This window comes from Seriola dumerili, unplaced genomic scaffold (genome assembly GCF_002260705.1).
Source record: "Seriola dumerili isolate Sdu_G_001 unplaced genomic scaffold, Sdu_1.0 BDQW01000138.1, whole genome shotgun sequence".
NCBI lineage: Eukaryota > Metazoa > Chordata > Actinopteri > Carangiformes > Carangidae > Seriola > Seriola dumerili.
The window spans coordinates 15,402,577-15,427,611 of NW_019174393.1; the positions used below are offsets into that span (position 1 = coordinate 15,402,577).

The 25,035-nt window shown below is 41.9% G+C and overlaps 1 protein-coding gene and 12 non-coding genes across 13 annotated transcripts; 6 read left to right on the plus strand and 7 right to left on the minus strand.

The window, feature by feature from the left end:
* The first annotated feature begins 8,794 nt into the window (after positions 1-8,794).
* On the plus strand, positions 8,795-8,877 carry trnal-cag. The gene has a single exon. It is a non-coding gene; the product is annotated as a tRNA-Leu (tRNA).
* A 1,004-nt stretch (positions 8,878-9,881) lies between these two features.
* On the minus strand, positions 9,882-9,964 carry trnal-cag. Its single transcript has one exon. It is a non-coding gene; the product is annotated as a tRNA-Leu (tRNA).
* Positions 9,965-12,381: 2,417 nt separating this feature from the next.
* trnal-cag lies at positions 12,382-12,464 on the minus strand. The gene has a single exon. It is a non-coding gene; the product is annotated as a tRNA-Leu (tRNA).
* Positions 12,465-12,692: 228 nt separating this feature from the next.
* Positions 12,693-12,764, plus strand: trnaq-uug. The gene has a single exon. It is a non-coding gene; the product is annotated as a tRNA-Gln (tRNA).
* A 593-nt stretch (positions 12,765-13,357) lies between these two features.
* Positions 13,358-13,440, minus strand: trnal-cag. Its single transcript has one exon. It is a non-coding gene; the product is annotated as a tRNA-Leu (tRNA).
* A 583-nt stretch (positions 13,441-14,023) lies between these two features.
* Positions 14,024-14,106, minus strand: trnal-cag. Its single transcript has one exon. It is a non-coding gene; the product is annotated as a tRNA-Leu (tRNA).
* A 195-nt stretch (positions 14,107-14,301) lies between these two features.
* On the plus strand, positions 14,302-14,373 carry trnaq-cug. The gene has a single exon. It is a non-coding gene; the product is annotated as a tRNA-Gln (tRNA).
* A 440-nt stretch (positions 14,374-14,813) lies between these two features.
* Positions 14,814-14,896, minus strand: trnal-cag. Its single transcript has one exon. It is a non-coding gene; the product is annotated as a tRNA-Leu (tRNA).
* A 233-nt stretch (positions 14,897-15,129) lies between these two features.
* trnaq-cug lies at positions 15,130-15,201 on the plus strand. Its single transcript has one exon. It is a non-coding gene; the product is annotated as a tRNA-Gln (tRNA).
* A 427-nt stretch (positions 15,202-15,628) lies between these two features.
* On the minus strand, positions 15,629-15,711 carry trnal-cag. Its single transcript has one exon. It is a non-coding gene; the product is annotated as a tRNA-Leu (tRNA).
* A 287-nt stretch (positions 15,712-15,998) lies between these two features.
* Positions 15,999-16,081, minus strand: trnal-cag. Its single transcript has one exon. It is a non-coding gene; the product is annotated as a tRNA-Leu (tRNA).
* A 233-nt stretch (positions 16,082-16,314) lies between these two features.
* trnaq-cug lies at positions 16,315-16,386 on the plus strand. Its single transcript has one exon. It is a non-coding gene; the product is annotated as a tRNA-Gln (tRNA).
* Positions 16,387-17,945: 1,559 nt separating this feature from the next.
* Positions 17,946-23,871, plus strand: phyh (phytanoyl-CoA 2-hydroxylase). Its single transcript, XM_022749791.1, has 9 exons — positions 17,946-18,564; positions 19,332-19,390; positions 19,855-19,965; positions 20,205-20,373; positions 20,604-20,685; positions 20,995-21,176; positions 21,327-21,476; positions 21,680-21,814; positions 23,051-23,871. Exons 1-9 carry the CDS (start codon positions 18,499-18,501, stop codon positions 23,102-23,104), a joined length of 1,008 nt encoding a protein of 335 aa, XP_022605512.1. The 5' UTR covers positions 17,946-18,498; the 3' UTR covers positions 23,105-23,871.
* The last annotated feature ends 1,164 nt before the right edge of the window (positions 23,872-25,035 follow it).

Here is a 25,035-nt window from a genome sequence, read left to right on the forward strand (position 1 = left end):
AAGAGCTGCCTCGAAGTAACAAATGAGGGTGACGAGAATATTACTTGGATGAACTGCCGCCGGTGACATTTACCAACATGGATGTCTCAAGCCTACTTAGGAGGATGGAGCAGCTGTACGCCGAAGTCTGCTCTTTGAAGCATGCAGTGCAGCTACAGGGAGATGTAAGTGTGGAAGGCATGGAAACAAGAAGCTTGCATTAGGACCCAGGCAAGGGGGCAGAGTCTATGTAAAGAGCTGGGAAGCTCACCTGGGCCTTTCTTCCTGCACTGAGACACACCTGAGGCCAGCTTTTTTTTGGTGTTTGATTTGGTAGGCTACTTTGATTTAAAAAAAATCTTTAAAAGCATGATTTTAATAGTGAAACTGTAGCACCATGATACATTTCTTCATGTTCAGTGAGGGACAAAAACTTAGGCACATCAGCCAAGAAACAAAATATACACAAGCAGGACAGAGATGTTTTTAAATCGTTTATAGTGCCTTTAATACAATATTAATATTTTCTTTTAAATGGTTCTATAGATTCTTCAGGGTATTTATAGATATAGATCTCAGTCACCTGCATGTCTCTAATTGGGGCAGGTCACTTTGCTCCATAAAATGTTGTAAGATAAGATTTGAGTGCTTAACTATTCCATTGAATGGGCCATTTATGTTTTTTATTACTTGTTAGGTGTTTATCTAAGGTTAAAGGTGCATGGCTCAGTAGTAGAGTAGCCATGTTGCATGTTTGCCTTATTGAGTGGTTTGATTCACTTCAGTTTGCAGTGATGGTAGTTGAGGTTTATTTGTAATTTGCCCACATCATTCGTCTTTTTGATGCATCTTATAACCTTGGCTTCTTTATGGTGCAGTCCAGCCCCACTGTTTATTTTCTTGGCTTGTTCATTAAATGTATTTCGTGTATTCTAAATAAACGGCCTTTGGCCCCAGTTTATTCTGGGTCTTGTGTATGACCGGGTCACATAAGTAAAGATTTTCACGCTATCAGAGAGGAGTTTTATCGCTGAGTGTGTGCACTGGAGCGTTCCATTGATATTTTTCCTTTCTCTCTTTTCTCTTTTATAAAATAAGTGTCATTAGTAGCCTGTAAGAAGTGATATAAAAAAAGAGGACATAAAAGAGCTATTAACAATAAGACGCAGTACCAAAATTGCCCCATTATTGAAAAGGTATTAAAAAATAGAGCAAAGAACCCTATTATTTTTCCAAAACAGCAATTCTTTCATGTAGTGTCATCAGGCCAGAGAGTTGGTGGGTGCATTTATTGTGTATATAGTCAGTAGCACATTTTAATGGCAATATTTTGGATACCTGGTTTCATGAGTTGTGCTCTCTCTACATTGCACCAGGCAGGCACTGCATATTCAGACAGTGGTCTGATGTAAGAATGATACACCTGCACAGGGGATTCAGCATTCGCTCCTCCTTGTTCTCTGCAGTTTGAAATAGTGACTGAAACCCAGACCATTAAGACTAGATGTTAACCGTCAGTCACTTCCAAACTATTTCCAAGCTGCTAAAAACCATGACATTGTCTGACAAAAGCACCGAACCAACATAAATATAAAGAAAGCCACAGAATATCTTCTTTTCTTTTTTTTTTTTGTCTCTCACACAGTGCACCCCCTTCGTCTGGGTAACAAACTGCCGCTCCACTGAACAGAGTAGACACAGAGAGAGAGGTGTGCCCATCACTCACAGGACAGTACTGGTGACTCTCTTCTCTGGAAAGTAGCTAATGTTTGTCCAAAAAGTTGTTAGATTTGATGTTAGGTGAAAATGAAAATGAATATGAAAACTGTTGTGTATTCACTGTAAACGCCCCCTGATGACATAATAGTAAATGTTTGCACCAAATCATTTTGACAGAGCAACAGCCAAAGGGAAAAGTCCAATACTTAGCCATCCAATGGCGTAACTTCATCACAAACTCAACTCTATCATTCACTCACTCACATTCGGCGATGTAACAACAAAAATGCATGCTCAGGCGGACTGGGCTCAAGGTAGGCCTCTTAAGAACCGCTCAATCAGAGCAAGTCACAAAAAGCACAATATGTCCCTGTTCACACTTATACATAAGTACACTACAAGACTCTTTTCAGCACTAAATACAGTCCATTAAGTGGACACTCTTATCCAATATACCTTTGTATTTTGTGTTTTAGCCTCAATGATACTGGCAGAAGTTGTTAAAACATAGAACCACATGTCCTGAGGCCGCCCCCTGTGGGTCATACAGAGACTAATCACACTGCATCTGTAGTCACAGCTGATGGTCTGGCGTATTTTTTCTTCTGCAACCAAAATACAAAACAATTACTCACACAGCAGCAGAATACTGAATGCTGAAGATCCTCCCTCCAAGATCTGTAATTTTCTGAGAGTCCAGCAAACAGACTGTGGAGGTTCTGTGTGCAACAGCTCTATCTAGTTGTCATATCAGGTACTGAGCAGAATAACTCAGTATTTAATGCTCAACCATACGGAAAAACTTTGTTTACCGACTGATTTCTGTCATGACACAGATCTGAGATCAGTTCGGTCATGTAACACAGTTATAGATCTACAGAGAGGGTTTACAGAAGGGACACGCATTGTCTCTCACACACTCATGTATGTATCAGCTTATTGGTTTTGAGCACACAAAGTCTAAATGATCTGTGCCTGCGATGATGTCCTCAACATTGTATTATGAATTCAATATACAGCAGATAGAAAATATTTATATGCCAGAAGAATTATTTGGATTTGACAGCAATGAATTTGGATGCACGAGTAGACATTATGAATACTGTATAATTTGCCCCAGTGTCAAAACTAAAACATTCACGGATATTTTAACTGTCATTCTAATGCTCTCGTGGTGAGCCCACACAGGTGATTTCACTTATTTGTTCTGATTAGATCTCTCCTGAGGACTGTGTGGGCATGTACAGACTTAATTGTGTTTAACTAACATTTCCCTTATTCTCTTGTTAGCTTGGTTGCACCTGTAATTCAGATCATAGCAGAGCACACCTTCAACACAAGACTCCAATCAGCAAAAGTGCTATCAAAAGAAAACTGTCTTCGAGTAGCATTTTCTACACCACTTCTCAGGAGAGGAAACAAGGCCAAACACTTGGGGTGGGCTAAGAAATATCAGTGTTTCACAGTAGATGACAGGAAAAAAGTCCTATTCACTGATGAATAAAAGTTACAGTAACAGAGCTGAGTATTGTTACTGATGTTCATCCCTTCATGGCCACAGTTCACCATCTTTTCATGGCTACTTCCAGCGTCATAATGCTTCATGTCACAAAGCAAAAGTGGTCTCAAACTGGTTTCAAGAACGTGACAGTGAGTTCAATGAACCTCAGTGGCGTCCCCAGTCTCCAGACCTGAATCCAGTAGAGAACCTTTGGGATGTGGTAGAACAGGAGATCGGCAGCTTGAATGTGCAGCTGACACGAGGAGAAATGATGTGATGCAATCAATCAAGTCCTCCAAGCTTTATTTTCAACTACGGCAGCATGCAAACTGCACCTAGGCGTTACTGAGATATCGTGTCCACAAGAATGGGGTGGACAGATGGACGGACTGACAGATGGACGGACAGACGAATGGACAACCCAAAACCAATATTCCTCCGGCTCTGGCTGTCATCAGCGCAGAGGCATAAAAACAAGGGGAATTAAAAACTGCGAACATGCTGATGTTCTGACACTTAGTCTTTATTACTGCATTATTACATGACTATTCAATAGAAATTACTACATTATTGCACGAGCACTCAGCAGTTAGTACATTATTACAGGAGTATTCAGTCCTGTTATCTCTTAATACATGACATGGTTCACAATAGTGTGTTAAACAGGAAGTGAAATTTACTAAGTAATGTGTACAAAGTAAAGCAGCTACTCTTCTTCTCTGCTGACTTCTCACTGACTTTTGAAAACACTCATGTAATCATGTCATGTAATAGCAGACAAATCCAATCAGTTAAAGACTTAATGGGAACACTTGTATTTTTATGTTCCTTCCAACATGAATGATGCAACATCACAGACAGAAACTAAGAAAGAGAAGGTCATAAGTTTCTCACAGTCAGAGATGAAATGTGTAATCAGGTGTTCCTAAAGTTAGTTATTAAACACACTCTGGGGAGTGTGTTTGCTCCTGTTCTCTAGATGATTCTCTTTGAAGCTGATTCCAAATATCCATCTCATTAGTTATTCATTGGAAGCTCCATGCTAAATGCTCCATCTACTCTAAATACAGTTTGGGGAATTGCATTGTGTGATGTTGTATGTGAATGAATGTGAGCAAGAAAGAGGCATGAAAAGCAATTAAAAGGAGGAAGTGTGAGGGAAAGTTAGCTGCGCATGAACTGAGTAAAGCACAGTGATTATGTATATTTATGCAAATAAGATCATGGTTGGATAAATGAAATGAAAGCAGCTGAACTTATATGTGAGTGTGAGTTCACAGCTGACAGTGGCAATCATCAGAGAGTGAGGACGACTTTCAGCACCAATCAGATACAGAAGCTGGAGAGTGTTTCAGCAGAGTCACTACCCACTACCAACATCCAGAGAGGTTTTGGTTTCCAAAGTCCCTTTATTAAACACTTCAAGGAAAAAACTACATTACTGTCATATCAGAGCAAAAAGAAACAGGAACAACAACAAAAAAAAAAAAAAACCCAACAAACAACAACCACATGAAACTTTCTGCAGATCATAAATTAACAATCCCCTCCCACAGCACACAAAACCCCTGCTAGAGCCCACACACGGTTGAAATCTTGCATATTGTCCGTTACTTTATAGAAGGCATATTCCACCCTCAGTCGAGCCTTCAATAGACCCTTCAGAACCGACACCGTCTCCACACTCCCAGAATCCTGGGCCCTGTTTCTGCACTTCAGCCAAATAGCCAACAAAGAGCCAGACAAAAAGTTCAACAATGTCCAAACAGATTTTTTTCTTTGCCTAATACTTTGGGCCAAAAATAAACAGTTCTTCTCCTATCCTGTCTTCAGTAAAGTCTATGGTGCAGTTGAAATCGCCACCAATAATGATATGGTCTTGATGGTGGTTCAGTAACTTATTATTGAGAAGAGTGTAAAATCCTACTCTTTCTGCTTCGTTATTTTGGGCATAGATATTAATGAAACAGAAAACCGAGTTTTCTATTTCTGCCCGAACAATTAACAAACGACCATTCACCACTTCAGAACAGGATAAAATGGTTGCATTCGCAGATGTTTTAAAAAGAACAGCTACCCCCCTTCACTGAAGTTTGTTCCATGAGTTTGTCCCATGACTTAGATTATAAGAACCATCCCACCATAAACCCCAATCTGTCTCATCAGATGTATTTATGTGTTTCTTGTAAGAACAACACATCGATCCCTTTTTGATTTGAGACCTCAGGGATTAGTGCCCTTTTCTGCCTATCCCTCCCACCATTTATGTTTAAAGATCCTATCTAAAGTCTCTTCATAGAGAGGTCAGAAAAGAGAAACAGACAAGCAGAAACAAGCAGAGAGCAGTGGATAGAGAAAAACACCTTGTGATGCATGATCATTTTTTACTTCTTTGTCTTTTTTGCAATTTTACCTTTTCTCAGAGTGGTAATGTGCTTCTTCAGAGGGAAGCGCTTCTTTTCATCCAAGAGGTCAAACCGAACTTGTCTTTTCAGTACATTAACAGATCTATTGAATTTTTCAGTGTCACTGAAATAATCACTCATGTTTACTGATCTTTTGTAAGTTTCATCCAAAAAGAGATTGATTCTCTCCAGTGAATAAAGATCTGTACTCCTTCAAGACGTGTCAGCAATAGACACATTATCTGACTCATAATCATCTTCCATGTCCTCTCCATCACATTAAGCCTGGCTGTTGCACAACCCCTGTCCTTCATTTATAGCCACCTTTTTGCAAGGAGGACTTGTAGAAACTGCTCCTTCATTATTTCCAACCAACTGTGTTTTTCCATTGACTTCTACAGACTTGGAGCTACGCAGATTTCTTGAAAGCACATATTCCTCCTGCTCTACAGACTCCTCAACATTGTTGATACAAGATGATGCACTGTTGCAGATTTCCACAATCCCGCCTGCCACGGACCCTGAACCGGCCGCAGCGCCAGACGCAACCGCGCTAGTCCCGGACGCACCGGACGCCGCCTCGGCGCTCGCGGAGCCGCCCTTACTACCGACAATCACTCCCTTGTCCTTGTGCGGACACGTTAAACGCTTGTGTCCCACATCTCCACATTCAAAGTATCTCGTCTGTCCCAAACTGGCATACACCATATAATAATCGTCACAGTGCTTGACTCTGAAAGATACCTCCAGTCTGTGTGGGTGAGTCTAAAAACATGAACACCTGTCGCCTTAGAGACTGCACATGCTTGAGTTTAGGGTCTTTACACCCCAAAGTGACAGTTTTAAACCCACTCGCAAATTTCCCGAACCGACGTAGCTCGTTCTCCAACAGCTCGTTAGGAATGAACGGCGGAACACCTGAAACGGTAATCCGTGTGGAGGGAACCGACAGCGGGGAAACCTGCACAAATAAATCCCTAATGAACACAACACTCTCTATCAGCTTGTAAACCAGTGATTCACTCTTAAGGAACACAACCACAGCTTTGTTCATTCGAGATACATAAACCAGACTGTTATGTCCTACCTGCTCACCTGCAGCCAGCAGAACTTCCTCAACAGTAACAGTACCATCCGGAGGGACTATCCGCACTCCCTGTCGGATAGACGGAGGAGGCGTCTCGGAGGACGCCATTCCTCCTGAAATACCCGCCAGCAACACCGACAATCACACCAACAACTCGACAAAAAAACTATTAAAGTGGCTTACCTGATCATGCAGATAGAAACAGTGGAAGAACAGCTGGAAAAACAGAAAAAAACCAATTCAAACTCCGCGCCACTCGTACGTCCACCACCGCCACTCATGCTCACATTCACCGGAAACTAGAGGAGAGGAGAGGTTAAGTACGGTGGCCCTGAGAGCTCAACACACTGAAACTTAAGAAAACACATGCAAATACACAAACGCACTGCAAATTCAGAAAACGTCATCAATTTGACAACACATGCGCTGCAAATTCACGCAACACAATGGAAGTGTTTCCAGGGGACACCAAAAAGTGATAAACCTGGCTGGGACTTGTTGTGTGTGTATGCACGATTGTGTGACTTTTGAAGTTAAAAGCATTGGATAATAAGTGTGTCCCAGACAGGTTCATCACTCTTTTTTTTTGCCTTAATTCCAAAAGTGAGAGAGAGAGAGAGACAGGAAAGTCAGGGAGAGAGAGCGAGTATGATATGCAGCAAAGGGCCACAAGTTGGACCCATGCCGCTGCGGTTAGGATTATTCCTTCATGGTGCCCCCACCAACCCCTTTGCATTGCATTGAGCTCTCAGGGCCACCATAGAGAAATGGTGAGCACAGATAAGAATAGGGTTCAAGAGGGAAGGTAAATACAGCAGTTAAATACAGCCGTTTTTTTTTTCATAGTTGTATCTCCTTTTCTTTCCTCCCTTTCCTCAGAAGGCTTTGCAAATACTTCCCTTTTCCCCTCCCATTTGTGTTTGTGTGTCATCACTTCTCTGTGTAAATAAAATGTATGCACCTCTTGTTTATCATTTATTTTATGTATATTTATCATTTAAGTATTGTTTGATGACCTTGGTGTCAATATTACTGGAGTAACAGGGAAACTGAAAAACAAAACAAAACAAGAAAAAAGAAACACGCTAAGCCTTTATAGTACACGCTGGGGCGTGTACTATAAAGGCTTAGTCTTAACTGCAGTGGCCCTGGTTTTAATCTGACCTGTGACTATCATTCACCACTTTTGAGATCTGTCTTATCTACAGACTCTCAGAAGTGGTTCATTTTGGGCTTTACAAACATGATACAGTGTCAAGAGGCTGTTCTTTTCTTTTTAAATTATTGCCTGTGTGTAATATAGGCAGTGACCACTGTATGGTGCTAGAGACCTCACAAGACCCCTGCTCTCCTGCAGCTGCCTGTGGGGGATGTTGGACATTGCTAAGAAGAGGAACATTGTTTAGGCTACAATATGTCTCTTAAAATGGCAAGAGAGCAATTGATATATGCTTTAGAGGACAAGTTAGATACCACATGAGCAGTTTGTTTTTCTCTATGACATGAACAGGTACAGCATTTTAGATTTGCCATATAGACAAGTCAATATTGAATAAACTAATCTGGATGACATGGAGGATGATCAGTGTCATGAGTGTCTTTCGGTTGAGAAAAAATGACACACCACTGCTGGTGGAGCCTCTTGGCATACCAAACTGGTTTGTCTGTGAGCAGACAGGTGTGGTGCTACTGAGGAGGCTGACATACCTTTGCCGTTACAGTGAGATGATGCAGCAATTTGGTCAGTACCAGTCTTGTGCATGGCACAAAACAGTGTGCTAGAGAGTGAAGCAACAGTACATTAAACCCAGTTGCTTTGCAGATATATGCTGACTGCATACACCAGATGGATGCTGCTTTGGCTTCATAGTGTGACCTATCACCAGACCAGGAATGAACCAGGAACAGTGATGTACAATAGCCAAAAAAGAGTAAATAAGAAAGAGTAGTTGCCATATCATATACAAATTGGTTTAATTGCCAGGCTATGGCATGCAGTGTCCTTTGCTGCCCATCCATTGAGTTGAATAAAATGGAGGGAAGTGAAACATGAATAAAATTGTGCCCTTTCAGTTTGAAGTCATGTAAAAAGGTCTTTATATAGTCAGGATGGCCGAGCGGTCTAAGGCGCTGCGTTCAGGTCGCAGTCTCCCCTGGAGGCGTGGGTTCGAATCCCACTTCTGACATGAGCATTTTCATTCTTATTCCAAAATGTGCAGTGCTCGTGCTCCTCCTACATGGATCAGCTGAGCTCAGATCTTGCTGGAACTTGTTTTAAGGTAAGATTACAGATAGAGGACACGAAAAGCACCCAGACTTGTTATAAAAGGTTCCCATGAGACAATTGCCCTGTTCAGACCTCGTTTTAACATCTGTCCCATGTACAAGTGGACAGCTCTACAGGTGTGAACGCACACAAGATGTTTTTGAGATCTGATTGCTCAGCCCACATTTTGAGGTGGTCTGGGCCACATGTGGCCACATTACTTTAGCAGTGTGAGCAATGATTCTGTTGTTTTGGATGATCTTGAAACTCCAGAAATGAATGAATTGGAAAATCATTGGAAAATCATTTCCAATTCCCTTGAAAATGGAAAAGAGTGAAGGATTCACATGTTCAATATTGTATCTTTATTTTTTATTATTTATTGATTTATTAGTTTTTATTATATTTTGCAAGTAATCCGTATACATAGCATAAATAGTATTCAAACATGCAACCATTTCGACCAGTAATAATATCATCAAATCTTATCAGATAAGACTGGACTTTCTTCACATTTTATTGTAAATATTTTATCTTGTTAGTTTTTTGGGGTTTTTTCCTATTAAAGCTATCTGACCTGCAGTACTTGTTTTATCTTTGCTTATATTTCTTTTCTTTTTACTATGTCTATTGATATGCACCAAAACACCAAAGCAAAATCCTTGTATGTTGAAAACCTAATTGTAAATAGCAAGGTTCTGATTCTGACTAGGTAGCCTCCTCAAAAAATAGACTTTCAGTTGTTCACTGGCCTTTGCTGCCCTCTAGTGGATACCCAAAGAAATGCAAGTGCTGTAGCAGTTCGTTCATGTAATGTTCAACACAACTACACTCGTGGAGAGACATACTTTGAACAGATAGATACCTACGCGTCTCGACACAACAGTGACACAATATAGGTGCTGCTGAAATGAAAAATAAATATGTCAGAAGTGGGATTCGAACCCACGCCTCCAGAGGAGACTGCGACCTGAACGCAGCGCCTTAGACCGCTCGGCCATCCTGACTGTGAGTGTGAGAGCATAACACCTAGTAAAATGAGTTCCGGGTTATTTCACAAACAGCAAGCTTATTCAACTGGCCCGTGCCCGCCGATCAATTGTTTGATTAGAAATACTTTTTTGCCACAGAGAGGCTCTAATAATGTAGCAGCCATCTTGGTAAACAGTTTCACCAATCCCAGGTAGTAACCACAGTGTTACTTTTAAAATTACAATCTTTCAACTATAATTTGCGTTGTGTGTAGGAATGGGTACCGAAACCCGGCATTAAACGGCCGTAGTATCGATGAGCTCCGACGTTATCGGTTCTGCTGCCGGTACTGGAGAAATTAAGAAAAATTAATTCCTGATCGTTTTCGCGACATTAAGTTCTCTCGCGCATTTATATCACGAACTTGGTCTCTGATTAAGACATTCGTTTATGGTGCATTTTCGCTGTTCCCAACGCAGTAGATGCCCCCCCCCGGAGCCTGTGTGTGTGTGTGCGGGTCGAGGGCAGCTCTGTGTCACGCTGGAGCACCGTGCAGCAGAAATGTACTGTATCTACCGACTAGCTCATAGTTCATCCGTTGTTGATCCAGGTGTATTTTGTATGCCAGCAGCCTGGGGCCCACACAGAGTCAACTACATTATACCAACATGGGTTAGTGATGAAAAGTAACCATTAGCCAGCTGATTGTTCTGGGTGTGTTCTTAAATTCAATCTGAAATGGACAGTCAGAGCATCATCTGAACTGTTCAGAAATTCAGTTTGGGTTTCAGATCACTCATAGCAGGGGTGGATGTAGTGATGTGGGGGGCAGCTGGGGAACTACTGCACTGTAAAAACACTGTCAAAAAGTAAATCATTGATGATTAGACTTGTTTTATATTTCAATCATCACAATACCAGTCTATAATAGTGATTTGTTCAAAACAATGCTGTTGAAGTTTGCCACTCAATAACGTTAATTGAGTACATATGAGAAAATAAAGCAATAATTTTTTTTCCCCCTAGTAGTAACGATAAAATCTTAATGAAACCCATCCCTAATTGTGTGGCATCAAATGTGCATGCAAGTTCAGTTAATCTTGAACTTTTGCATTCTTTTTGCTCTCTTCTGTTATTTGCCTCGTCACTTAAAATGCTGTGGTGTAGCTTTGTAAGAGATGTCATAATTAACCAAATGATATGCCACACAGCTGACATGATGCATTGGAGAAAACGTTTAAAATTTGCTCCTGGGGGAGGACAACATAGAATAATTTCATTGATTAATGTGATCAATGTTATTAGAAGCCATGACTCCTCGATTCAATGGATTTCCAGTCCCTACTACAAAAAAACACAACAGGACAACGACTGAGTGTAAATAAAGAAGTTTATTAACTAGATTACTGCCAACAGAGGAAAGTGGTGGGAGAGAATATGTTATGGCTATTTACACTATGGCTATACAGTTACTGATACTAAGTCTATGAAGGAGAGTTGATGATTAAATATTGTCATATTCCATCATGACATCAACCCCATCGCAGAATTTTAAGACCGGCCTACTATTGAGTCTAATGCACAACATATGCTGAATAACGTTAGAGGAGACTGCCGTTGACCAGATGACTCTAAACTGTCAAAAATCTTCAAAGAGGAAATTGTGATAGTGGTCAAAAATTTCTTTGCTCTGAGGCACTTTGCTGTTTGGGTTCAATTGGTTTTGACTTGGCTTGTAAAATATAAGATTGCACATGGGAGCAAAGAAAAAGTTACTTGGAGCATGTGGGTGTCTGAATGCTTATTGAGTCATCTATCTGTAACTCTACTTTGAATCAGGTTCCACCAAGATTTAAACGGGAATCACTGGATTCAAGTTCCAGAGTGCTAACCATTACACCATGGAACCACATCTAACACGTTGTGAGTGCCTCGGAATCGCCCACCAGGAGCTGGAAAACATTATTGATGGGGATAGGGATGTCTGGGCTTCCTTACTTAACCTGCTACCACCACGACCCTGACCCCGGATAAGAGGTAGAAAAGGGATGGATGGATCGTGGATGGATGGGTTGTCTATTTATTGATCTGTTTATTAATAGGTCATTTTTGCATACAACCACTGTGTCACTGCTTGTATGCCATGTATGTATAGAAAACTGTTCAACAGCTATGCCGCTCTGTAAAGTTCCACGTGTTAATGGTTAGCATTCTCAACTTAGAAATCAGTTTTTCAAATTCAGTTCTTGGGGGAATCTGATGTATGGTTGTAGATGGAGGACATAAAAGGTATACAGAGTTGTGTTGCTGAGGTCGGGGACTTAAGTTACGAATCCACAACTTAACTCTGTATCGTGCTGGCGGATTAAGAGATAAAAACAGGAACTCAACTATCTTGGAAAAATGCCTCTACAATGTTATAGCTCTGATGTAGCTTCAGTGAAAATGTTTATGTCAGAAGTGGGATTCGAACCCACGCCTCCAGAGGAGACTGCGGCCTGAGCGCAGCGCCTTAGACCGCTCGGCCATCCTGACTATATGAGTGCCCTTTGACACAACTTTCCGCCAGCATGTCAGCCATGTGCACTTTGTTGCTGGTTGTCACTTATAGGGCAAGTCTATAAGCACTTTATCCTGATTTACTGACCTTCGGTATGATCTCTGCCTTGTGTGGCGAGCAGCTAAAAGCAGCCCTGACATCCCTGTCCCCGGCAAGGTTTTATTGCTGGCCGTGGGTGAAGCTGAGGTATTCCCACTACTTGTGGTTCCATGGTGTAATGGTTAGCACTCTGGACTTTGAATCCAGTGATCCGAGTTCAAATCTCGGTGGAACCTAACTTAAAGTTGGAATATAAACACACTCAGAAAGTATAAGTATTGTTTAAGATATCCATATGACAATGTCACACTGTCTTAGTCTAATTGGACAGCTATAAGTATGGACACATTGTGGATGTAATTAAGATCTGATGACAGACCATGGTCGAAGATATTCTCCGCATACCTTCAGCAGTGTGAACACAAATGTGTCCTGCATCGCCTCATTGACTGATGTCCTCTACCACAGGCTTTAATCCCAACACTGAATGACTGTTAAATCTTTTATCTGTAACTCCTGGATTTTTGCGTTTCATTTGTTCCACTTACTTTCAGCAATAATGTCACAAACTCGTCACAAGGTTGATACTAATTGCGATGCATAATCTTGGTGGTTCATGTGTCCCACTATATTCTGATATATTATTAACACCTGACTTTACCCTGTGTCGCGCTGGCGGATTAAGAGATGAGAAAGCCCTAAATACTACGTCTGGAAACGTGTACACTGGTGATCCGTGTATGAGGAAAACTCAACTCGGGAGCTCAACTGTTTTGGACATCATCTCTACAATGTTACAGTTCAGATGCTGCTCCTGTGAAAATGTTCATGTCAGAAGTGGGATTCGAACCCACGCCTCCAGAGGAGACTGCGACCTGAACGCAGCGCCTTAGACCGCTCGGCCATCCTGACTATATGAGCTCCCCTTGACACTACTTTCCGCCAGCATGTCAGCCATGTGCACTTCGTTGCTGGTTGTCACTTATAGAGCAAGTCTATAGACACATTGTGGATGTAGTTAAGATCTGAGAACAGACCACGGTTGAAGATGTTCTCCGCATACCTTCAGCAGTGTGAACACAAATGTGTCCTGGATCGTCTAATTGACTGATGTCCTCTACCACAAGCTTTAATCCCAACACTCTGAATTCCTGTTAAATCTTTTATCTGTAACTCCTTGAATTTTGCGTTTCATTTGTTCCACTTACTTTCAGCAACAATGTCACAAACTTGTCACAAGGTTGATACTAATTGCGATGCATAATCTTGGTGGTTCATGTGTCCAAGTGTCCCACTATATTCTGATATATTATTAACACCTGACTTTACTCTGTGTCGCGCTGGCGGATTAAGAGATGAAAGCCCTAAGTACTACGTCTGGAAACGCGTAAACTGGTGATCCGTGTATGAGGAAAACTCAACTCGGGAGCTCAACTGTTTTGGACATCATCTCTACAATGTTACAGTTCAGATGCTGCTCCTGTGAAAATGTTCATGTCAGAAGTGGGATTCGAACCCACGCCTCCAGAGGAGACTGCGACCTGAACGCAGCGCCTTAGACCGCTCGGCCATCCTGACTATATGAGTGCCCCTTGACACAACTTTCCGCCAGCATGTCAGCCATGTGCACTTCGTTGCTGGTTGTCACTTATAGAGCAAGTCTATAAGCACTTTATCCTGATTTACTGAACTTCAGTATGATCTCTGCTTTGTGTGGCGAACAGCTAAAAGCAGCCCTGGGTGATGATGAGGTATTCCCAGTGCTTGGCAAGTGGTTCCATGGTGTAATGGTTAGCACTCTGGACTCTGAATCCAGCGATCCGAGTTCAAATCTCGGTGGGACCTGGTTTTGAGAAGTTGTACAGGCACTAATGTAGCAGATGGTTATGGATCAATGTATGACCAATAAAGCAGGTCACTGTTATACACGGAGAACATGACAATCATAACATCTTTGACCTGAAAAGCTGAAAGGACCTCAAGATGTTTCCCCTGAGAAGATCTCTCCACAGGATTCCCAAACTGTCCATGCGTAATGACGTGAAGAGTCCTTTCTTTGAAGGGGATGAAAGAAGTGAATGTGATTGGCCATGATTATCACAAGCTGTAACATGCTGCTCATGTGTCGCGCTGGCGGATTAAGAGATGAAAGCCCTAAATACTACGTCTTGAAACGCGTAAACTGGTGATCCGTGTATGAGGAAACCTCAACTCGGGAGCTCAACTGTTTTGGACATCATCTCTACAATGTTACAGTTCAGATGCTGCTCCTGTGAAAATGTTCATGTCAGAAGTGGGATTCGAACCCACGCCTCCAGAGGAGACTGCGACCTGAACGCAGCGCCTTAGACCGCTCGGCCATCCTGACTACATGAGGCCTCATTGAAACCACTTTCCGACAACATGTCAGCCATGTGCACTTTGTTGCTGGTTGTCACTTATAGAGCAAGTCTATAAGCACTTTATCCTGATTTACTGACCTTCGGTATGATCTCTGCTTTGTGTGGCGGGCAGCGAAAAGCAGCCCTTACATCCCTCTCCCCAGCAAGGTTTTATCGCTGCCCCTGGCTCATGGTGAGGTATTCCCACTGCTTAGCAAGTGGTTCCATGGTGTAATGGTTAGCACTCTGGACTCTGAATCCAGCGATCCGAGTTCAAATCTCGGTGGGACCTGGTTTTGAGAAGTTGTACAGGCACTAATGTAGCAGATAGTTATGGATCAATGTATGACCAATAAAGCAGGCAACTATTATACACGGAGAACATGACAATCATAACATTTTTGACCTGAAAAGCTGAAAGGACCTCAAGATGTTTCCCCTAAGAAGATCTCTCCACAGGATTCCCAAACTGTCCATGCGTAATGACGTGAAGAATCCTTTCTTTGAAGGGGATGAAAGAAGTGAATGTGATTGGCCATGATTATCACAAACTGTAACATGCTGCTCATGTGTCGCGCTGGCGGATTAAGAGATGAAAGCCCTAAATACTACGTCTTGAAACGCGTAAACTGGTGATCCGTGTATGAGGAAAGCTCAACTGTTTTGGACATCATCTCTACAATGTTACAGTTCAGATGCTGCTCCTGTGAAAATGTTCATGTCAGAAGTGGGATTCGAACCCACGCCTCCAGAGGAGACTGCGACCTGAACGCAGCGCCTTAGACCGCTCGGCCATCCTGACTATATGAGCTTTTGGTGACACTACTTTCCGCCAGCATGTCAGCCATGTGCACTTCGTTGCTGGTTGTCACTTATAGAGCAAGTCTATAAGCACTTTACCCTGATTTACTGACCTTCGGTATGATCTCTGCTTTGTGTGGCGAGTAGCTAAAAGCAGACCTGACATCCCTCTCCCCGGCAAGGTTTTATTGCTGCCCCTGGGTGATGCACTTCGTTGCACTTCGTTGTTGTTTTGGACATCATCTCTACAATGTTACAGTTCAGATGCTGCTCCTGTGAAAATGTTCATGTCAGAAGTGGGATTCGAACCCACGCCTCCAGAGGAGACTGCGACCTGAACACAGCGCCTTAGACCGCTCGGCCATCCTGACTACATGAGCTTTGGCTGACACTAATTTCCGCGAGCATGTCAGCCATGTGTACTTCGTTGCTGGTTGTCACTTATAGAGCAAGTCTATAAGCACTTTATCCTGATTTACTGACCTTCGGTATGATCTCTGCTTTGTGTGGCGGGCAGCGAAAAGCAGCCCTTACATCCCTCTCCCCAGCAAGGTTTTATCGCTGCCCCTGGCTCATGGTGAGGTATTCCCACTGCTTAGCAAGTGGTTCCATGGTGTAATGGTTAGCACTCTGGACTCTGAATCCAGCGATCCGAGTTCAAATCTCGGTGGGACCTGGTTTTGAGAAGTTGTACAGGCACTAATGTAGCAGATAGTTATGGATCAATGTATGACCAATAAAGCAGGCAACTATTATACACGGAGAACATGACAATCATAACATCTTTGACATGAAAAGGTGAAAAGACCTCAAGATGTTTCCCCTGAGAAGATCTCTCCACAGGATTCTCAAACTCTCCATGCGTAATGACGTGAAGAGTCCTTTCTTTGAAGGGGATGAAAGAAGTGAATGTCCAAAATGGTCGCTGAGACCACCTAGAGTGTGGGGGAGGGAAGGTTTGAATTTCTTTGTTAGCCTAGCTCATGTAACCTAAAAAGGTACCAGGTTAGAGGGAGGAGGTTATCTGCATGGTTCTAGGACTGAGATGGGTTTGTGTGTGAACATACAAGTACCCGATTAACTGTGTGACTAACCACAACTTAAGCAAACATTACAATAACAAAACCTTTGTTAATGTACGTGTTGGTTAATGTTAAGAGTTCTGCTGCTTAGCTGTGCTAGGTGAGGTTAGGCCCAGTCTGTTACCCAGTCCTTGGAACAAAAAAAGGTCCTTTCCAGTGTTGTTGAAGAGTTCAGTGAGTTGGGTGGCTTGACTGGCTTTGTGGTCTCTGTGTTGCTTTGTTCTTCTCACAGAGTTAGCTGTTCCAAGCTAACTCTGCTGTGGCTTTGGTTGCTCTGAAAATCCACCAGGAGATTTTGTGTCATAGCTGCTGAAATAAACTTGTCCACTGGCTTTGCTGCTGTTGAAGAGCAGAGTGAGAGTGCTGCGGTCTACTGTGAGCAGGCCCGCAAGAGAGCTGAGTGTCTCAGGTGGCGGTGCCGACCTGAGCTGGAGCCTTGTCACTCTGTAAAGGGCTGAGAGGGAAGGGGAGCTGCTGCGTCTGAGCAAGCTGAGGAGAGAAGAGAAGGAACAAAGAAGGAGATTTGGTTTTGTCTGGTGACACCCTGGGGGGTCACATGTCACACACTGACCAACACTGACTGGTCAGTGAGGTTCCTGGAGGAGGGTTGTCTCTAGATGTGAACAGTGAGGAATTGTGGGGAAGTGAGTTCTTTTGTCCGTGGAACAAAGAAACCACCTCAAATGTAGTAGAGTTCCAACAGCACCCTGGACTCTGAATCCAAGAGTTCAAATCTTGGTTGGACCTGATTTTGAGGTGTACAGGTTGAAGAATGTCTGTCCCACATTCTGATAAATCTACCTTCACCTGATCTTGTCAGTGTCTGGAACTTGTGTGCTGCTATCACTGATGTAACTCACAAAGCTCTCAACTTTGACACCAGACACTGTTGCTCTTTTCTTGTTTGAAACCAGTTGTCATTTGTTTTATCCATGACCTTTCCATGACCTCAACTTATTTATTTCTTATAAACAAATTTATTATTGTAATCATGACAATGAAACTCTAGGGGAGCTATGGAGGTGCTCCTGGGTAAGGAGCTATATGGTCATATAGTTTGAAGGACATGTTGATTGTTTTATCTGTGCCCCAGACACATGTTGGTTCCCATGTTGGTTAAAGTTGCATTAATCAATTTCTGCCAATAGTTTAACAAAAAACATTTAAATCAACACATAAATGTCTTATATAATCTGTATACACACACAAGCCTGCTTTTAGAGATAGCACTAAAACATAGACCAGTTATTAGGTCATCAGGTCCTGTCACATTTGACCGCACCACCTGGATTCACATAAAGTTGTCAAAGCGTCACAACCACTAAGCAGCGCTGACAGTTGTTCACTGGTCCTTGCTGCCCTCTGGTGGATGTATCCGCTTGTGGAAGCTGGCAAACCAAGTCAAATATGAAATCCATATATTTCTATGTGCTTCAGCAGCGGATCGTAAAATACAACAGGCGCCATGTCACAGAGCTACACCTCCAACAGATGCTTACACTTTTTACCAGGACAAAATCTGAGTTCCTTCATCCTCAGTGTGGAGAGGTACAGACATGTATGAAGCAGCCAACACACGGTATTGACGTTGTGCAAGTGTGTGTGTTGTCATCACTCTGCCCTTTGCCTCAGTTAGACCCACTTTCCTTTAATTTCCCGACGTGCTTCCTGGGATCACAACGGGATTACAGAAACCGGACTGGAAGATGTCTCGGGCTGCGGAAAGACTCAAACTGCTTATCAATCATCTTGATAGATCATCCGCTGCGATCGTATCCTTTCAATGGTCTATGATCCGCTGTGTCATTGGAGCTTCACATAGCGGAATGTAGGCTGCCTTGTTTGCCGATAGCGGCACACCGAGAGTCGAGCAGCGTTGGTGGAGCAGACAGGGGTCCCTCTGTAGTCAGCAGGCCTCCGGGAACACGGTATCGGTAGTTTCAATGGAGGCAACTGGTTCTGCAGCAGTTCTGTAGTTAAACAGGAACTGAACGCTAAAGGTTTAAAGTGCTGTGTTCAAAGACAAAAAGGTAAATGTGTTTCTAATGGTTGCACGAAGGCTCTGAAACTGTCTTTTATATTTCTATCTACATCTGCTTGGTGGAGATTAGCTTAAAGTAGCTCAGAAGGCTAGCCTCTGTTTTTAGCTCTTTTCTTTTTAGCTTGATAACTTTTATCTGATTTTAATAAGTTAACTTAAACACAAGAATGTTTTTTTTGTTTCGCAGCCTCTGGATGTGTTTTCTGTTGAATTAGCATGCAGCTTTTCACACAGGAGAAAATATAACAGACAAAAAAATAAAGATTTCTATATTATTTCTATGTTTCTGTTAGCTCATGTTGCTTCTGCACTGACATGGACTGACCTCAATAACTACAGGTCAACAACAACACACATGCACTTCTCTGTGTGTTGTTTTGGAAGATATTGTGAAAGTGAAAGACTTCAGAGAAAAAACTGGAGCAGAGGAATAGAAATAGATCTGAAATCTCTCTCTGTCTTTGTTGCCTCATTTTGTCCTCAACTGGTTTTCTTCAGAGAGCTGCACCGACCTCTGCTCAAACCTTCACCTACAGCAGTCACCCTCAGAGACTGAGGTAGGGATCCACCTTTAGTTTGAAGCAGCTGCAATTTCACTACAGCATTTGGCAGCTTCAGCAGTTGTCTCAGGGTAAAGGTTGTGGTGCATACAATTATACAATTCACCATTCACCTCTGACACTGTGCATTCATTTGTTCAAGAGACAACAAGAAGATTAAAGCTGTTTTAAGGTAGTTTAGTGGCAGTGTTATGATAGTCACAGTTTGACCGAGTCGTTCATGCATTTTGTTATGAGGAGAGAAAGTGGGAAAGACCAAACCCTGCTTGTAGTCACCACCAGGAGGTAGTGATGTGGTATTTACTGTAATCTAATATGACTTTTAATGCAACATCAGCCGCTGTCTGTCAATCATTTCCCTTAGACCAATGAGTCAGCAGCAGCTTTTCATTCCAACTAAACCAACACATATTGAACTACACTGCATTGTCACCTTTTTTTTCTCTTTTTTTTTTTGGCAGATACAGTTTTGATACTGACCTGCTGACCCCTGATCAGCGACTCTTTTATGAAGAAAATGGCTTCGTTCTCATCAAGAACCTGGTGTCTGAGGAGGACATCGACAAGTTCAGGTAACCATCACAAACTCTGCAACTGTAAAGAAAATGATACCCAGTGTATAAGCATATAATATTAATATTAGTTGTCAGTAGTTTCATATGATAAGGACCACTATAAACCGATTATTGAGAACTACAGGCTTAATTATAACATAATTGTATCAAAATAATCCACAGTGAAAGTATTAATTCTTTTAAAGGCGTTCAGATCACCTGTGAGGTGTTGAACATGATCTGTGTGTGTTCTTCAGGAAGGAGTTTGAACGGATCTGTCGACAGGAAGTGAAAGTTCCCGGTCTGGTGGTGATGAGAGATGTGGCGATCGTTAAGTCAGAGTTCATCCCGGATCAGAAAGCTGTCTCCAAACTCCAGGACTTCCAGGAAGATCCCGAGCTGTTCCGGTACTGCACCTTACCACAGGTACAGCAACACACACATACAGCAGATCACACCTGTGTTAATCTGTCGCCTTAAGAAAACATTTTCAACTTTTCCTTTAGGTCAGTTAATACCTGAATGTGCAGACTGTCACATTATTGTTAAATTAACTGTGATACACTTGATTTTCTTTTAATTAAAAAACAGCTTAAGTTTGAAATGATTTAAACGCAAAACACTGATCAACAGACACTTGTGCCTGTTTCTGTCAGATCCTGAAGTATGTGGAGTGTTTCACTGGACCAAACATCATGGCCATGCACACCATGCTGATCAACAAGCCTCCTGATGCAGGTATGGGGCGAGGAAAAATCAGTATTAGAGCTGAAGTGGTTAGTCAATTAGTCAGTTATCAATCTTTATATTTCAAAATCCTGCATTGTTTACTAGCTAACAGTCACTACGTTTCTTTGCATGTTGCCACCACCAACTCTCATTAAACCAGCAGCAGGACAGAGAAGTCCCGATAAAAGTCCACTGATAAAAACATTGCTACATGGTGCTATTTGTGTTTTTCGCTCTTGATATTAAATATCTTCTACACAAATCACCTTTAAACCATGTTGAGGTGTTAGGATACATCTGCTGTGTCCTGTGTTTCAGGTAAGAGGACGTCTCGTCACCCGATGCATCAGGATCTGCATTACTTCCCGTTCCGACCGGCCGACCGTATCGTCTGCTCTTGGACGGCGATGGAGAAAGTGAACAGGCAGAATGGCTGCCTGGTCGTCCTGCCGGGGACACACACCGGCACGCTGAAGGAGCATGACTACCCCGAGTGGCAGGTACACAAACACACACACACACACACACACACACACACACACACACACATACACAAAACACTATCAGAAGCATAATCACACCTGCTAGAAGATACACACACATACAGTATATATATATATACACTATCTTAGCGCTGTGTTTGTCCTCAGGGTGGGGTGAACAAGATGTACCACGGAGTGCGAGACTATGACTCGCAGCATCCCAGGGTGCACCTGGAGATGGAGAAGGGTGACACTGTCTTCTTCCACCCGCTGCTCATCCATGGCTCTGGCATGAATCAGACGCGGGGTTTCCGCAAGGTACTACACTACCCATAATGCACCCGGCGTTCCAGCATTCCTCAGACCAAACACCCTGCGTTGTTTTGTTTTTTTTTAAATCACAGGGTTTTTATGTGAATCGCAAACAGCAAATCATATTAGTAAGTGTGATGGAAATACATGTGATATTAAAAAATATTATAATAAATTGTGCGTGATAACGTGTGTGTGTGTGTTTCCAGGCCATCTCCTGCCACTACGCCAGCGCTGACTGCTATTACATCGATGTGAAGGGAACCACACAGGAAAACATAGAGAAAGAGGTGAAGGAGATCGCAGCGAGGAAGTACGCTGTGGGCGACGAAATTACCTTCCAGGTCAGACATTTACAGCCGACTACATAGTATAACCTGCAAAAGGCTTGAAAGTGTTGTGTGTATATTGTTGTCATTTGGCTTGTAACTTCTAAATTTGCCTGTCCATGCAAGTATACACTTTAAAGCTTAGTGCAATGAGAGAACAGTGATAACTAACTTGAGCCTACAAAGCCAGAGCACGTGAACACACGAAGGGACTCTGAGCATGATGTTTTTTATGTAGACCACTAACCAGAGAAACTGTTTATAAAATGATAGTATTACAGAAACATGTTATAATTAAAGTCTGGTAGCAATAGCAACGTCACTAGATGATGTCTTACTATTGTTTGAGTACATTAAAATCCCCCATTATATGTCTGTGATGAGCTACGTTTACTTTGCAGTCAACCATTGCAAAGCAACAAGCGTCTGTATTCAGGAGCTTGGAGCCCATCACTCTGCAGAGGAAACATGTCAGAGTTGTCGATATGCTATAAAAAGCAATGGGCCAATATTCGATACAATCACAGTAATTTTGCACAGTCTGCTCTACCGCGTAGTCCAATCCTCATTTCGCCGCTTTGCTTACTATACATTGTACCTTGGCATGTGACAAATATAACTTCAAACTGCGGTTTAGTAAATCCAATTATATGATGAAATTGATTTAATTGACACAATTAACTCTTAACCATTGACGGTGGATCAGCTCATGGAAGTTATTGTTGCATCAACAAAACCCTTCACTGAAACACTTGTGAGCATTAAATTAAACAAATAAATTAGATCAAACAAAGTTCAGTTTACTCTTCACAAGAAATGACTGTGAAAACACTTTATATTTATATCTTCAGTGGCTCTGAAGGAAACTTTTCAAAGTTTGAAAAAATAACCCTGATGATGATCTAATGAAAGGGCAGTATTTGGAAGAATTATGGGTAATGTAGGTGTTTTGTTTTTTTTTTAACTACACCCACACTAGACACTAGAGTCAGGATAGTGACCATTTTAAAAAAAAGACAACATTGTCTCTTAAAAGTCCCCCGACTTTATGGAATTGAAATAGGAAATTTCAAGGACCTCTTTAAGGAAAAAATCTGTGTGGAAAAGGTTTTGTTAAAATGAGCATATGCATAAACAAAAAGTTAGTGATTGGCTACTGCAAACAAAAGAAACAAGTTTGATTTTTGTTTAGTTTTTTTTGTTTGTTTTTTGTTATTTCGTTGAACTGAACCTTTGACTCCTCCCCTACAGGATACCTGGGCTGTCCGAGGCCGTCTGGTGCAGGGAGAGAGGGTTTCACTGTGAGGACGCTACAGACCAGCACATGACTACAGGGTGACCGATCACTGAGCTGAGAGGAGAACAGATTAATATAATGATTGTGATTGGATAAGAAGTAACAGGGCCCTGTCACACTGACACTGACAGTGCTCAAGGCTTCCTGTTAAGCTAATTTTTCTTATGGTACATCTGAGGAGGAATGTAATGTTCAGATTACTTACTCTAATCATGCTCATAATAGTTGGCACATTTGTGTTGGAACTGTGATGTACAGACAGCGAACTAACAGAGAACATGAAGACTGGGAAATATCATTTACCTCATAAACAAATCTCTTTTGGAGAGTAAAGCACGTGACATTTTGTTTTACAGCACAAAATGAAGCAGATCAAGCTATTTAATTAACCAAACCCTTAATGGAAAGGGAAAGACAAGCCTGAAAAAGACATTTTGCATGTTAATTAGAAGCAATGAGAATTATACAGTGAAAGAGAGAGAGAGAGATGGAGTGACATTTAAGATAAAGGAGCAAGAGACTTTAATAGAAACTATATTTAGAAATGTATAAATAATCCAGGCTGACCTTAGCTCTTAATCTACGCCTACACTGCCTTATAAATGTATCACTGTGTTGATTTTCTGTTTGTTGATCGATGACTGTTTGATAATGAGTGAATGGATTTTAATCTTGTTTTTTAGGATCTTGATAAATAGAATGTTTCAATAAGACTAATAATGAAAATGATTTGAGACTTTGTTTTAATTTAAAATAAAGCTTCGGACACATCTGACCCTTTGACCTGTAACTGAATTGTGGAAGAGGATTAGGGCCACATGTATGTTATAAATATATTTTTTTTTAGAATTCCTGTTACATGAAGACATGTTACAATCAGACACAAAATCAGAGAAAGTTGCTCAACAGTAAATGACATTTGAACAGTAACAGCCACATGTTGGTGTCAGAGAGTGCAGCTGCTTTCAGATGGAGGCCCAGCTATTTCCTGGCTCCCCACAAAAAACACCTGATCCAACAGAGCTAACCGTGTGTGTGTGTGTGTGTGTGGCTGTTTTTAAACAGTGTCTTTGTTCAAAACCCAGAGGGAAAATCTCAGCATCTTAGTTTAATTCAGAAATGCAGGAAATTCATTCCCATGCAGGACAGATGAAACATGGAGGCTTGGTCACAGTCAGCACCGCAAGGGGGGATAGTGCTAAACTGCCTCACACACACAGATAACACATGCTTAGTGCACACACTATTTGACACACAAATACACAGAGGAGCACATTTAAAAACTGACACACATATGAACCAACACCAAATAAGCTTATATGGCGAAACAAAGCAAGCACTGAAAAATATATGAAAAAACACATATGCATGTTCACATGAATGTACAAATGCACACACAGTAAATAGTTTCTCTCTCACACACACACACACACACACACACACACACACACTCGGGCTCATTTACAGCTAAATGTTTCCCAGATTCCAGATCTTGTTGTCGTCTCTCTGAATAAAGTAGCCCGTCGTCTCTGCCCAGTTTCCATTACAGGAAGCTGATTTAACTACATCACACATACTGTAGTCAAAGGAGAAAAAAAAAAAATCCACAGTAGCCTGCATCTCCCAACACATTCAGTTCAGCAGCACAATGCAGCATTAAACACAGGTTAGTGCAGTGAGGTATGCACGCTGAACCCTGAGATCACTCATACCTGGAACGATAATGAATGGGTCCAGTACAGGAACGTGATGTTACCACCTGCCTGAGAGGGAAACACACATCACTCATGTAGAAACACAACAATGCACGATGGATACAGCCAATAAAAGATATAAAACAGGTCTGTTAATATCTGTTATTAAATGCTGTTATAATGTGGGATTATTTTGCAGTATTTATTCCTATAATGTTATACCTGTACACTATGTCATCATATTT

What these genes read in the sequence shown, in the direction of transcription:
- phyh (XM_022749791.1), top strand. Translation starts at nt 18,499, where the DNA reads ATGTCTCGGGCTGCGGAAAGACTCAAACTGCTTATCAATCATCTTGAT. An exon ending in ATAGATCATCCGCTGCGATC is followed by an intron (nt 18,565 to 19,331) that starts GTATCCTTTCAA and finishes GGTTTTCTTCAG; the next exon opens with AGAGCTGCACCGACCTCTGC. An exon ending in AGTCACCCTCAGAGACTGAG is followed by an intron (nt 19,391 to 19,854) that starts GTAGGGATCCAC and finishes TTTTTTTGGCAG; the next exon opens with ATACAGTTTTGATACTGACC.